Genomic DNA, 13,521 nt, shown 5'->3' on the forward strand with positions numbered 1-13,521 from the left:
AATTGTTGTTCTTTATAAGTAAAATTTCTAATATTGATATATTTTAAATTAATCAATAAATAAATTATAAAAATAAAAAATTTAATACATAAATTAATAAAAAATAATCTAAATAACTAAATAAAAATTTATTGAATAAAGTAACACTTTGTTCTTTCAGTAATCTATAATATATGAATAATGTTAAAGAAGAAATATATTTTCTAAAAATAAAAAGGATAATTTTATTAATATCAAGTAAATACAAATAACTTTTCATGAAAGCCGTTGTTGTATAAACTTAACCAAACATTATATTTTCTACGGTTTGGAGACTTCAAAATCTGAAACAAACAAATGTTCAATTGGTGATATTTGTAAAGTATGTAAGGTGATTGGCTGATTTTAAAAGAATTGGAACCCAATTGGTTTTGAATATATAGTTTAAGAGCTGAATTGAACTTTATACCTATAAAAATCTTATTTTAATAATTTATAACATTATGACAACTTATTTTAATAATTTATAAAGAATCGAATGTTTATTTTTTTTTCTAAATACACGAGGAAATCAAGTCTTAAAACTTAAACATATCTTATTAGCTTTTTAAATTTGTTAAAGCGATATGATTAACTTTCTAGATTTTTGTAGCATGATAAGATGTAATTTTGACAAATTAAAACGCAGGATTTATATGTAAAAATATACTAAAAATTGATAGATAAAAGCAAATTTATAAATTTACGCTTAACATGATGTATTTTATCCTTAATGTTGGCAGCAAATAACAAATTTTTTCTAAGATTGGCAAGTTCAGTCATTTAAAAAATAATTTTCAAACTGTCTTTTCAGTCATGAATATTATCATCTATACTTCATATGTGCATCGTTTGATACTCATTGGTAATATATCACAAACTTATTATGAATAGACATAAGGAAATAAAATTGAAAAATTAAACAGTCATACTATATTTTGTTGAGTTGGAAAAAAATCCAAATATTTAATCAGATTTAAATACATTAATCCCCAATTTTATTATTAAATCCCAAAAGATGTAAAATCTTTTTTTAGAGCCAACTGATATTTAATTGTTACAAAATAAGGAATAAAATTTATGTGTTTTATAATGATATCTGAAATTGACCCTATTTACCGGCAATAGGGGTAAAATTGTTTTTAACTATTAACATTAGGGTTAAAATTATACTATTTTAAATGTTATGAGTAAAATTGCTCATAGTTGTAAATGTTAGAGATATTTTTGCACATTATTTCTAAAATATATATTATTTTAAGTAAGTTTAGAGGGTTAATAGTTCCCTATAAGCAAATTCAAAAAAATAATAAATCAATTTAAACAAATTTAGGGCTCGTTTGTCTTACATACTGTTTGCTGTTGGAAAAGACTATTTTTCCAAAAAGCAAAGATTCTCTACTGTTTCAGTTTGCTGTTTGAGTGACCATCGATGTTAAAAAGTGTAAAATTCAGTGGTCATACCGTTAAGAATTGAAGTTCAGTAGCCATAATGTTAAAATGGATAAAATTCAGTGGCCGTGATTGTAATTTATCCCTTAAAAATATGTGGGATGAAATGTGAAAGAAAATTTACAAAACTAGGTCTTTAGATAGACAATTTACATTTCTAGACTCATTTCAACACATGCTACCAAACTATATACTTTCAACCTATATACCCAAAACATAAAATGTCCACCATATGATTTATTGTTTCGATTTAGAGAGTTGTTTTTTGAAGAATTATGTTTTGCCAATATGTAAGAATATTTTTTTTAAGATAAAAATGATTTTGGTTAAAATAGGAACATTGTAATACTTTATTTTGTAAATAAAACATACTACCAACCTCTATTTGTAAAATTTTAAACATGTCTCACATTTTTTTTTTAATTCATATCCCATCCTTAGAGCAACCATAACGGTTGTAACAAACTATTCTTCTAATGAGTGCCACCTCATCATAAAATACACTCATAAAAAACACATAACTATACTTCAAAATTTTGTAGGATCCATTTGTCATACAACTTTATTCATCTACTCAATTAATATACAAATAATAATTTTTAACACAATAAATAATTAATTTAATACTTTTTAATAATTCCTTAAAATTATATAATATTTATTATTATTCTCCTCAAATTTATTAATTGAATAAAAATAATAAATTTAAAAAATATTGATTAATTGAGTTTCAATAATCAGAAAAAAACACTTGAAATAATTATTACCAATTGAAAATAATACAATATAGATTTATAATAGAAACACGAGATTACACGATAAAATAATAGAACATTATACAATGATCATTCATTAAAGTCGGTGACTTCGAAACGTTGCCATATATGCTCGACCAGACCGCGTCTTAGATTGAAATGACTCGATATACTACATATCTATAAATCACTTGCGAGGCAAGTCGCAGAATTAGGAGCAAAACCTTGTCGAAGGTCGTCAAAACCTTATGATTCATATACTTCTACAGGATAAGTTCTAGCGTACAAGTGTCGCTCGTCTTCGACAATCATGTTATGCAGTAATATACAAGCTTCCATAATATCATGAAGTTTACTTTGATCCCACAACATGGATGGTCCATGAATTATATAAAAACGGGATTGCAGAATCCCGAAAGCTCGTTCGACATCCTTCTGATTACGAATAAAAGCCACCTCTTGTTCGGCTAATTATTCAGATGCCTGAACTTTCCTTTCTTGAATTTGTTTATGAAATTCGACATCTATATTGGGAGAAGATGAAGTCACTGATTTTTTACCTTTCGCTGCTTTATGGCCTATTAGACGTGTAGGAAATGATTGTACATCGCTGTCACTTTCGCTTGGAGAAGTGAATTGTCCTGATGCAGAAAGCTTCTCTTTGAACAATATACACCATACTGTTTTTCTTTAAAGGCGAGCCATTTAGGTTCATCTTTCAGTATTTGCCAACAATTAATGTAAGAAAATTTGGACTCGTGCCTTTGAATGTAGAATTCTTCTGCCCGTTCAATGAGTTGTGAATCGGAATGGCCGCTCAAGTTCATATTCATAATGTCAGAGTGACAACCGAAAAAATCACTAATTGATTTATTAATTCTGTAAAATTTTGCGGAAGCTGTTTTTTCAGTTGGTAAATAAGGACCTTCTGGCTTTCTAATGTTGAAAAGATTAGTGATTCTCTTCTAAAATTCACCAAGTCGTTGATCCATAGCCACGACTTCGTCGTTCGCTATTGTCAACCAAATATGATATAAATGTTTTTCAAGTGTATTGTTCCATTTAAACCTTGGTGTTGACCCTCCAACAGGTTTTGCCTGAGTTTCTGAAACTTCGATGCACTCATCAACTGATCCCGTATGTGGAGATTCCACAACAATTGGAGTTGAACCGGAATAACGACCACATGGGTAGTACTGCGGCATCAGTTGATTATTTTCGTGTATATTCATATAAGGGTACGAATATTGGGGGTTTAATAAATTTTGGTGGTTTGGCATATATTGTTACATATATAGATCATAATGAGGTTGTTGAGTTGGCCTCATCGGAGATTTTTGGAAGATTGGCGTCGTTGGGATGCGAAATTGAGAATTTTGTATCGGTAATTCAAAATTTTATGTTTCGGGATACTGAGTATTTGAAACCTAAGAAAAATATTGGGTAAAATGCTCTCGATTTTTATCCATTGAAATAAAAAAAATTTGATAAATATTACCATTTGAAAGAGTAATTTAAAAGAGTAATTTAAAAAATGAAAATTGTGAAATCATTGAGATTTTATAGTGAATTTTGAAAATTTTACCATTTGAAAGAGTAATTTAAAAAAATGTTTGTGACCGTTTTGTATATATTTATAAAGTTAAACTATTTAAACCATTTTACGCGTTTGACACAACAATTTATTCTTTCCATATTTCAAAATAAAACAATTTTTTTATTAAAAAAAATAAAGCACAAAAATCCAATCCACTATATTTAAAAAATATTGTGTATACAATATTTTATTTAATTGACATACAGTCTGTGTCCTTCTAGCATGAGGAGAAGCTAACGCTCCTCTTGGGTGCACATGCCCTCTATATCACAAACATGTAGTGCAATTTCTCTTCCTGTTTGACAGTATTATTTTTACGGCTTTGTTACTAATTATTATAACTTACCTAAATCTACAACAACCAAAACACTTATACTATATTGGTTGAGTGTTACAAATTACACTCTTATAATACCCAATATAGTTGCTCTTAGGATCCGCCGTAGCAATTGCCAGTCTCTCACTACACACTTTTATTGCAATTCCCGTTTCTTCCTCTTCAATGCCATGTACAACTCCATGAAGAGCATAACCATTAAAGCAACTCTAGTGGTTCTTGAAAAGGATTAATCTCCAAATTGAAAAAATATAAAGCGGATGTCTAATCACTAGAGAGGGAAGAAATTGTTGTATCAAAATTTAGTGAGTATCTAAATTTAGATACTGAACTCAAATATATATTGATGGTCCTACATATAAAATAATAAAGAAATCGTATTCTTTCCAATATTGCTTTTTTCACTTTTTTTTCTATGTTTTGACAATAAATTAAAATGTTTTATTAAACAAAAAGACAATAAATTAATATGGTATGAATTTAAAAATTGCACTTTGGAGTTAAATGGTATGATTTTTTTTTCTCCTAAAAGTATTATTCCTGCATTCCATAATGTTTATATTATTGAATAAATAAATATTAATAAATATTAATAATATAAAAAATTAAATTAAAGTAAAGAAAATAAAATATTAATCACTAGAGGAGAATATTAATTTTTTTTTTTCATATAAGAGTGTTTTTTAATAATATAAAATGATGATGTGGCAATGGTTGGAGTATCCAACCATTAGTGATGCTCTTAGGCGGAGGTAGAGGTAGCATCCGCGTTGTGGCATTCCCAACCACCAGGAAGGAACCACCCTTGAAATGGATGGTTCCGTCCTGCCTTAACCCTGTAATTTCATCGGCAATTTGCACGCCAACAGATGGAAAAAGAGATGCTAACCCAGGGCAAAACTGCGTGGGTAGACAGAAAAAAGTGCAAGCAGTTTAGGCTAAAACGACGCCATTTCGACCCAACGGATTGAGCTTATTTTTGCACCCTTAGCCGTTCAAGGCTGGCTCATACACTTACATAACCAGCTTCAGCTATACAATTTTCAATATTTTCAAGCATTTGATATATTTGTAGTGAAAGAACATGATCTCTATCCCCTGCAACAAACTGGTGTACTTTTCCTTGAGCTTCAATCAAGCTCCAACCAGCAACTCTACCAGTATTTCTTTCTACCATCAATTTACGAACTCTTACAACGTCGTCCCATTTCCTAGACCGGGCATAAATACTTGCTAATTGCACATAATGTCCTTCATAGCTTGGATTCAATTCTATCAATCTACCCCCAATTTCTTCTCCTAATTCAATCAATCCATGAATCCTACAAGCCGAAACAAGTGTTGCCCACAATACCGGGTCTGGTGAAGCAACTTTCGATTCAATCATTTCAATAGCCTCCGAAACTAACCCAGCTCGCCCCAAGAGATCAACCATACACCCAAAATGTTCTGTCTCTGGTTCAATTCCATAATGCTCAGTCATCAACCTAAAAAACTCCCGGCCTTCCTCGACCAAACCTGCTCGGCTACAGGCATTCAAAAGACCTATAAAGGTTACGTTTTCCGGGCGAAATCCTTCGTTTAAGAAGCTATCAAACAGTGCAAGAGCTTCTTTTCCTAGACCATGAGAGGCTAAACCACAAATCATAGCATTCCATGTTGAAATATCTCTTTGGGCCATTTTATCAAACAGATGTCTACATTGTTCAATGCACCCACATTTTGCATACATATCAACAAGTGCTGTTCCGAGAGTAATTGTAATCGGAACATTCAATGAATCGATAATCGAATGGATCGATTTACCATTCTCAATCAAACCTAATTGAGCTATTGCTGATAGAATTGTCACCAATGTAGCTTCATTTGGGGTTAATCCGAACCCTCTCATCCTCCTAAAACACTCTAACCCTTCTTCAAGCTTTCCATTATGCACATAAGCCATAATCATTGTATTCCATGAAATAACATCTCTTTCAGGCATTTCATCGAACATCTTCTCCACAATGTAAACTTGTCCATCTTTTGCAAAACCAGCCAACATAGAATTCCAACTAACAACATCACAAACACCCATACTCTCATCAAACACCTGTTTCGCACTCTCAACACTATAACAAGCAGAATAAAAATGAATCAAAGAATTCCTCACATAAACATCATCCCCAAATCCAAGCTTTACCACCTGACCATGGACCTGAACCCCTTCAATTGAACCCGAACCCGAACCCGAACCCTTGGCACAAGCTTGAATGAGAAAAGTGAAAGTATAGTTATTGGGGCTTATGCATCTTTCCAGCATAGATGAATAAAAATTAACAGAATTAAGGGGGAATTGGCTCTTTGCGAAGCATCGGATTAGGTTATTGGAGGCAAAAACAGTTGGGGTTTGAATTGATTGGTAAATGAAGAGAGAATAATGAAATGGGATTGATGGGGTTAGAGCAAGGAATGAAAGAAGTTTACCTAAAAGAATTGAATCGGATGAATGGCCGGAGATGATGATACGAGCATGGGCCTGTGTGGTCTGGGAGAGTGAAGGCTTGCCCTGAAAAGATGGGAAAAAGGAATGAGATATAGCAGTGGAGAATTGAGTAGTAAATGGAAGTTTGGTAGAGAAGAGCAGAAAGGGAAGAGGTTTCTTAGCAAACATAAGGGAGGAGTTGATTGATCGTTGAACAATTTCAAACTCAGTTCACATTTATAGGGTTGGCGTTGGTAACGTGGACCATTTCGGACCTCAAAATTCCCTAGAACACCTGGAGTCTGGGGTGGAACTAGGGGGTTTGGGTGGGCTCGAGCCCCGGTATACCACGGGAGAATTGTGAATTTTTTTTTTTAGTAATGATGTCTGATAATATTTTGGAAAGAATTATATTAATATTTGAATGTTTAAAGGTAGATGAAATGGTTAAGGATACTTATTTTTATTTGAGAGGTCTTATTATGTTCAACTCCCTCCAACCTCATTTTCTTTTAAAAAGTTTTTATTTATTTTAATTTATTATTAATTAATTTAAATAGACTCTTTATTTTTATTTTGATAACATTTTTGAATTCATTTTTTAATATGTCTTTACCATTAAAAAAAGTAAACATGTTTAATTTTCTATTATTTCAATGCTAGTTTCTAAAAAATGATAACATTTTTACAGTTTTAACGCGTTGGAGGCTAAAAAAATTTTGCCCAACCCTAACGGGCTGGACTTTAAAAATTTACCGTCAATAACACAGTTAAAATTAGCCCCTCAAATTATTGTGTTAAAAATTTATTGAATTTTACGTGATATAATATTTTTAACGTTATAAAATTTTATTATTAAATATTTAAGCCCCGACTTAGTTTGGGTTCTGGTTCTGCCACTGCCCGGAGTACATTACCGAATGATGAAAAGGGAAAGGAGTCCGAAGGCATTCAACATCTAACATGTCTAATCAGAGACTTACACGTGGACAGTACACAAGTGTTTAGGTATATAAATATCTATAACTAGCTTCGGAAACATAGTACAATGTGAATAACTATTCATTCTCTCATTGATAGATTGCTTTCAAGTTCGTACTTTTATGTAGAGTATTTGTCTGACTTAAGCATCATAGAGGGGACGTCAGATTCCGGTCCCTCACTGACTGTTTGCTATTGATTCAAGTCATCTAAAGATCGATCAGAAGTGTTTTCCCGATGCTCATTGTAAAATTATTTAAAAGACAAACCGGAAATAATTTTGATTATGGCTCAACACGGATTTTAGAAATTTTTGACCAGACTGAATACCCGAATAAAAAAATTCAGAATAATATTGAATCATTGACTTTTTTTTTTAAAATCGAATTGAATTGTACCGTTGATGAAATTAGGTACAATTCTTGACGTTTTCCATTTCTCATTGTTAGTAAGTAAATATATTGGAGATTCTTGAACCAGATTTAATACTCGAATAAAAACATCTAAAATCGGATTCAACTGTTAACCTTTTCTGTAAAACCAAACTGAATTGTATTATTGAATATTATAAATATAATTTTAGAGATTTTTAAATTTCCAAATTTCAACCGTCTCACCCGTAGTTTTGATGGATGAAATAGGAAAAACTCTCTACTTATCTCAATTTGATCTTCACCATGAGACCAATGCCCTTTCCTTCTCAATTTTCTCATCTCTCTTGAGTTTTTCTTGTGATAAATTTTGGCAATTAATTCATCTAAAAGCTTTGTTGTAGAAACATTAAAGGTTTTTTGATATTTAGAAAATGGGAAAATAATACAGAAATTCATCTTTTAAAAACTATTTACAACTATATCACGTTATAATTTTGGATTATGTCAAACTAGTAAAATCAGTACTTTTAATATATTTTAAGAATTAAAATTTATAAATTAGAAGTCTAAAATATATTTTTTTAGGGTTTATGATTTATGAATTGGAGTCTAGAATTTTTAAATTATAGTGTAAAATCATAATATATAGAGAATAATGACATATTAAAAATTAAGTTTGGTGATATACCTTAGTTGTAATTTTGTACTTAATTATAATATTCATGTATTTGACCCGAAAATAAAATGGAGTCAAATGAACGAGCTAGATTATTGAGCCTTATGAAGCCCAACATCTAAATGATTCACATTGACCTCCTTGGCCCGAATAGACAAAGCCCAATCCACACTCATTATTAGATCCGTCTAAAGTCCGCATTTTTTTTTGGTAAAATGAGGAAAGAAAAGACAAGACAACAACAAGAGAAAAGCAAACTAAATAACAATGTCTCTAGGAAGAGAGACACTCATGAAATCATCTCGGAGAACATCCTTCAATACAGCAGGTGCAGAAGGAAAATTCAGAATCCCGGGGGGTAATGAGTGAGCCAGGCCAGTCAGGAGGTCAGCACATCTGTTCCGTTCCCTATGAATATGAGATATGGAAATCTTATCAAAACTAGGGAGGAGAGATTGAATTCCCCGAATAAGGGCCCGTGAAGAGTGGTGTAGCGGGCAAGCTTGATTCATAATTCTAACAGCTTCAAAGCAATCTGACTCCACCACCAGCGCGAGGCAGCGCCGACTAAGAGCCAGAGTGATACCAGTATGCAAACCCCAAAGCTCAGCTTCAAAAGAGGAACCGACCCCAATACATTGGCTGAAACCTGCAATCCACAAACCATTACAATCCCGTAGAATCCCCCCCTGAAGTAATGCCGCCAGTTGCTTTATTATGGGAGCCATCAACATTTAACTTTACGAAATTCTCCGGCGGCTTGACCCAACACAAAAACCGTTCTTCCAAACGAAGGTAATTCCGAACAAGCTCATAACTATCCCAACACAGATGATTTGAAACAATTATAAATTTTATAAACCTCACTCTATCACCTGGGATGTCATATCCCTCACTAAACAATTCAATATTCCTCCATTTCCAAAGATTAAAAACCGTAATAGCAAATGTGGATAACCAATTCTGACACCTAAACTTGGCGGCATCCCCTGCAAGACAGAAGCTCATCCAATCAGAACTAGGGATTCCAAAGAAAAGAAACCAGCAACTCGACGGAATCAAACCTTTCCAAACCAGAGAACTATTCGGACAATCCCGCAGTCTAAAGTCCGCATTTGATAACCCAAAAAGATCACTTAATTAAATAGTTTAAATATTTAATTCTTTTGTGATTCTTCAATAACTTAAAATATTCAATTAAGTTAAAAACCATTTATTTTAATAAATCGAAATATTTAACTTAAAATGTTAAGTTACATTATTAACTAATATTTCTACATCTAGTACTTATTTTTAGTTTTTTTATCAAACTGTTATCTGATTTAATACTTTCAACACTTATAATATTCAATACATTTGAGAATTTAGGGTATCAAATTTACTCTTCTTCACTTTTTTTTTTTCCGATTACATATAATAATCATTCTTCTTTTCCTATTTAAGGTAAAGACTATGTTTACTTTGTTTTTTACAAAGTAACCGTTACTTTGTGTGTTTTCACCATTTGATTAATTTTATACTTCATCATCCAATGGTGAAACACACAAAGTAATGATACTTTGTCAAAAACAAAGTAACCATAGAAAGCACCCATATTTAATCATATTAAAAAAAAATCATATCATCCAGTGGATTGCTGCAAAGATTTATCATACAAGTACATTGACTTCTTTAAAAGGATACATTATAATACATGGATAAGAAAGTGAAATATAATTAAGTTAATTAATTACTACATCTACGTACATACTCCAAGAAATTATAAGATAATTAATACTAAAATATTCATCCTTAATTTAATTATTCCACAAGTTGTGGACTTCCTTTCCTTACACATGATGCCATAATGATAATTATATTATATTATATTCTAAAAAGTAGAAAAATTCTACAATACTCCCGGAGTACTACACTCGACAAATCAATTGACGTCACTTGCACACATTTATTTCTTAATTAACACTAATATCTCACATGAAGTAGTATGCATCACTCTTTTGATTAGTCAAGTTATACGGTAGAAGTTCTTACTAAATATAATTGGCTGGTGTAGCATTTGGAGGAGTTTCGGAGGGAACAAGAATATTCCGTCGGCCTCTCTCCGACCTACTATTCTCGGCGAACTTAACACTTCCCTCATGCATACCCTTCTGTATCTCTTCCTCCGTCCACTCAGATATGTAATAATGTTCTTCAGACGATTTAGTAGCGTGTTTAGAAGGTGGGAAAAACATGCTCCCCCATTGCGGGAAATGAAGGAAAGCAACAGCAAGAGTACAAACTACAGCCAAAATACCCATCAAAGATATGCCAGTTTGTGTTGAGAATCTCGAGCTAGAAAAAAAGACTAATTGATTTATACCCGACCCGAAGTTTCCTCCGGCACCAGTTAAGCCGGATAATATGCCTAAAGATCTCCGGGAAACGTATGGAACGACGCCGTATGTTGCTCCACAGGCGGCTTGAATACCGAGAGAAGATAACATCATTGCGAGGATTGCGAGGGGAAGTGAATTGGCTTGGCCTAAGTAAATGCAAAAAACAGCTCCTAGGGTTTGGAGTATCCATAGAATCCAAAGTCTTCCTCTCATTCCGTACCTTTTTGCTATTAAATCGGATAAATAACCTCCGAATGGCCGAGCAAATATGTTTGTCATGCCGAAACTAGCCGCGATTACTCCGGCTATATGGAGTTTCATGTTGAATCTGCATATGGACATTTTTTAATTAGATTTTCACCCTAATTTTATCTAAGAATTCTTTGAAATATATAGTGAATTATAAGAAAAATATATGAAAAACTCACCTATCATAGAAATATTCGGTGATAATATTATTGGTAGTCAATTGAATTCCCATTGAAAATGCATAAAGTATGAAACAAACCCATGTTCTGTAATTTGTAATAGCACCCTTCACCACCTGAAAAAAGAAATAATAAAAAATTAACAAAGCTTGCTCAAATTAATTAATTTAATATATCTAATAAATGAAAATTTCTTAGGTGTCATCTCCTAAATGATTCAAGATAAGTTGGTTCCGGATCACAATAGAATTTAGAATAAACTAAAAAAATTGTAGTTTGATTTTTTTGTTTGTAAACGTAGTCCCGAGGTTCAAAAACTTGTAGTTTGCAAACTCTGTCATTTCGTAGAAAATTTATTATTATGACAATTTATCTCAAAATTGAACGATTTCAAGCAACTAAAAAATCTGACTTTGCAAATTATCCCTGTATAAGGTTTGACTTCACAAAATGACTAAAAGACATATTTTTTTTACCGAAAAAATGACTCATAGAAAGATTTTTTAACTACAAGTTGCACAAACTATAGATTTATATTTACGAATGTTTAAGCCACACGATTATATTTTATAAATTGGCCAAACATTTTTTTTAATTTTTTTATTTATTTTTACTTTACACTAGAAGTTATGGTAATCAACAAATTAATTAATTTTGAATTAATATATATGAAAAATATATAATATAAGAATCTTAAATATATATACATCTAGACTATTCATGTGATCATGTCGATATTATTATTGACGTACGTGTTATCTCCTAAATGGTTCCATCAAATTGATTTTCGACCATTCAGATAATAACACATCAATACTGTTAGATGTTAATATGAATTGGTTCATATTAATATCCGACAAGTTCATATGCCCGAAACACAATAAATTTATGGTAATGAAATGAAGAACTGACCTTAGCTAGCTTATCTTTAGCCAAATCTCCTTTCTTCTGCAAAGCACTAAGATTCCCATCAGGCAAATCTTGGCCAAGTGTTAAAACCAAAACCCCCATAATAACATGAAGAGAACCAGGAACAAAAAAAGCAATCCTCCAAGCAGTAAACGGCGTCGCACCACACATTTTAATAACATGAAAAACCAAAGGCATTAAAAGTTGAGTAACACCACCACCTAAATCCCCCCACCCGCCGGCACAACCATTAACAAGCCCAATAATTTTCCCGTTAAACATCGTCGTCGTCCAATACTGACCGGAAACAAAAGTAGCCAAACAAAATCCGATCATAAACCGGACAATTATATAACCTTCTGCATCAGAAACAAAAGACATACAAAAAACTGTCGGAGCAGACAACATTAGGAGAAATGCTGTTCCGTATCTTGGTCCGATTAGGTCACAGACAGCTCCCATTACAAGCCTGGAGAGGATGCTGCCGGAGACGGAAGCAACTCCGGCGTTTCCGACATCGGATTTGGTTAGATTGAGGTTGTCTCTGATGATCGGAACAAGTGGTGCAGCTGCGAAAGTTGAAACGACGGTGACGAAGAATGAGGACCAAGCTAAGTGGAATGCTCTCATGTGTGGATTAACGAAGGAGAAGGGTTTGAAAACTTTGGCTCTGTGTTCTGAATCTACTGGTAAGGAAAATTTGAGGGGATTAAGGTTTGTTTGTTGGTTGTTGATGTTGTTGTCTTCATGGTTAACTGTAACTATATGAAATGAGGCAGTTCCTATCTCATGATCTGAACCTTCTCTTTGGGATGCCATTTCTGATAATCACAAACTAAATTATGATAAGCAGAAGGAAAGTTGGGAGATTGATCTATGTTGTGTTGTAAGAAAGTAAAATTTGGCATCCTATTTATAGAGTTAATTCATAGGGGTGGGTACTAAACTTAATATAAAAAAACAGGACTTTATATTAAAAAAGGTACATTTTTTAACATCATGGTTATTAAACTTTAATGAAGGTTTTAAAATGGCGGTTGACAACTTTAAAATAAAAAATGCCAAGAATTAACGATGTTTTAATCAACTTTAATTCTATAAAATTTTCGTTTTGAGAAATGATGATTTTAGAAAATAAAAAAATGTGATTTT

The 13,521-nt window shown here is 32.2% G+C and overlaps 2 protein-coding genes across 2 annotated transcripts; both read right to left on the minus strand.

Annotated features, from left to right (window-relative positions):
* Positions 1–4,785: 4,785 nt before the first annotated feature.
* Positions 4,786–6,873, minus strand: LOC136202163 (pentatricopeptide repeat-containing protein At5g66520-like). Its single transcript, XM_065992667.1, has one exon. The coding sequence runs from the start codon at positions 6,810–6,812 to the stop codon at positions 5,166–5,168; it is 1,647 nt and encodes a 548-aa protein (XP_065848739.1). The 5' UTR covers positions 6,813–6,873; the 3' UTR covers positions 4,786–5,165.
* Positions 6,874–10,684: 3,811 nt separating this feature from the next.
* On the minus strand, positions 10,685–13,188 carry LOC136203985 (high affinity nitrate transporter 2.6-like). Its single transcript, XM_065995192.1, has 3 exons — positions 12,373–13,188; positions 11,461–11,576; positions 10,685–11,360 (listed from the first exon to the last, which is right to left on the minus strand). Exons 1-3 carry the CDS (start codon positions 13,186–13,188, stop codon positions 10,685–10,687), a joined length of 1,608 nt encoding a protein of 535 aa, XP_065851264.1.
* Positions 13,189–13,521: the final 333 nt, after the last annotated feature.

The sequence above is a fragment of the Euphorbia lathyris genome, chromosome 8 (assembly GCF_963576675.1).
Source record: "Euphorbia lathyris chromosome 8, ddEupLath1.1, whole genome shotgun sequence".
Taxonomy (NCBI): domain Eukaryota; kingdom Viridiplantae; phylum Streptophyta; class Magnoliopsida; order Malpighiales; family Euphorbiaceae; genus Euphorbia; species Euphorbia lathyris.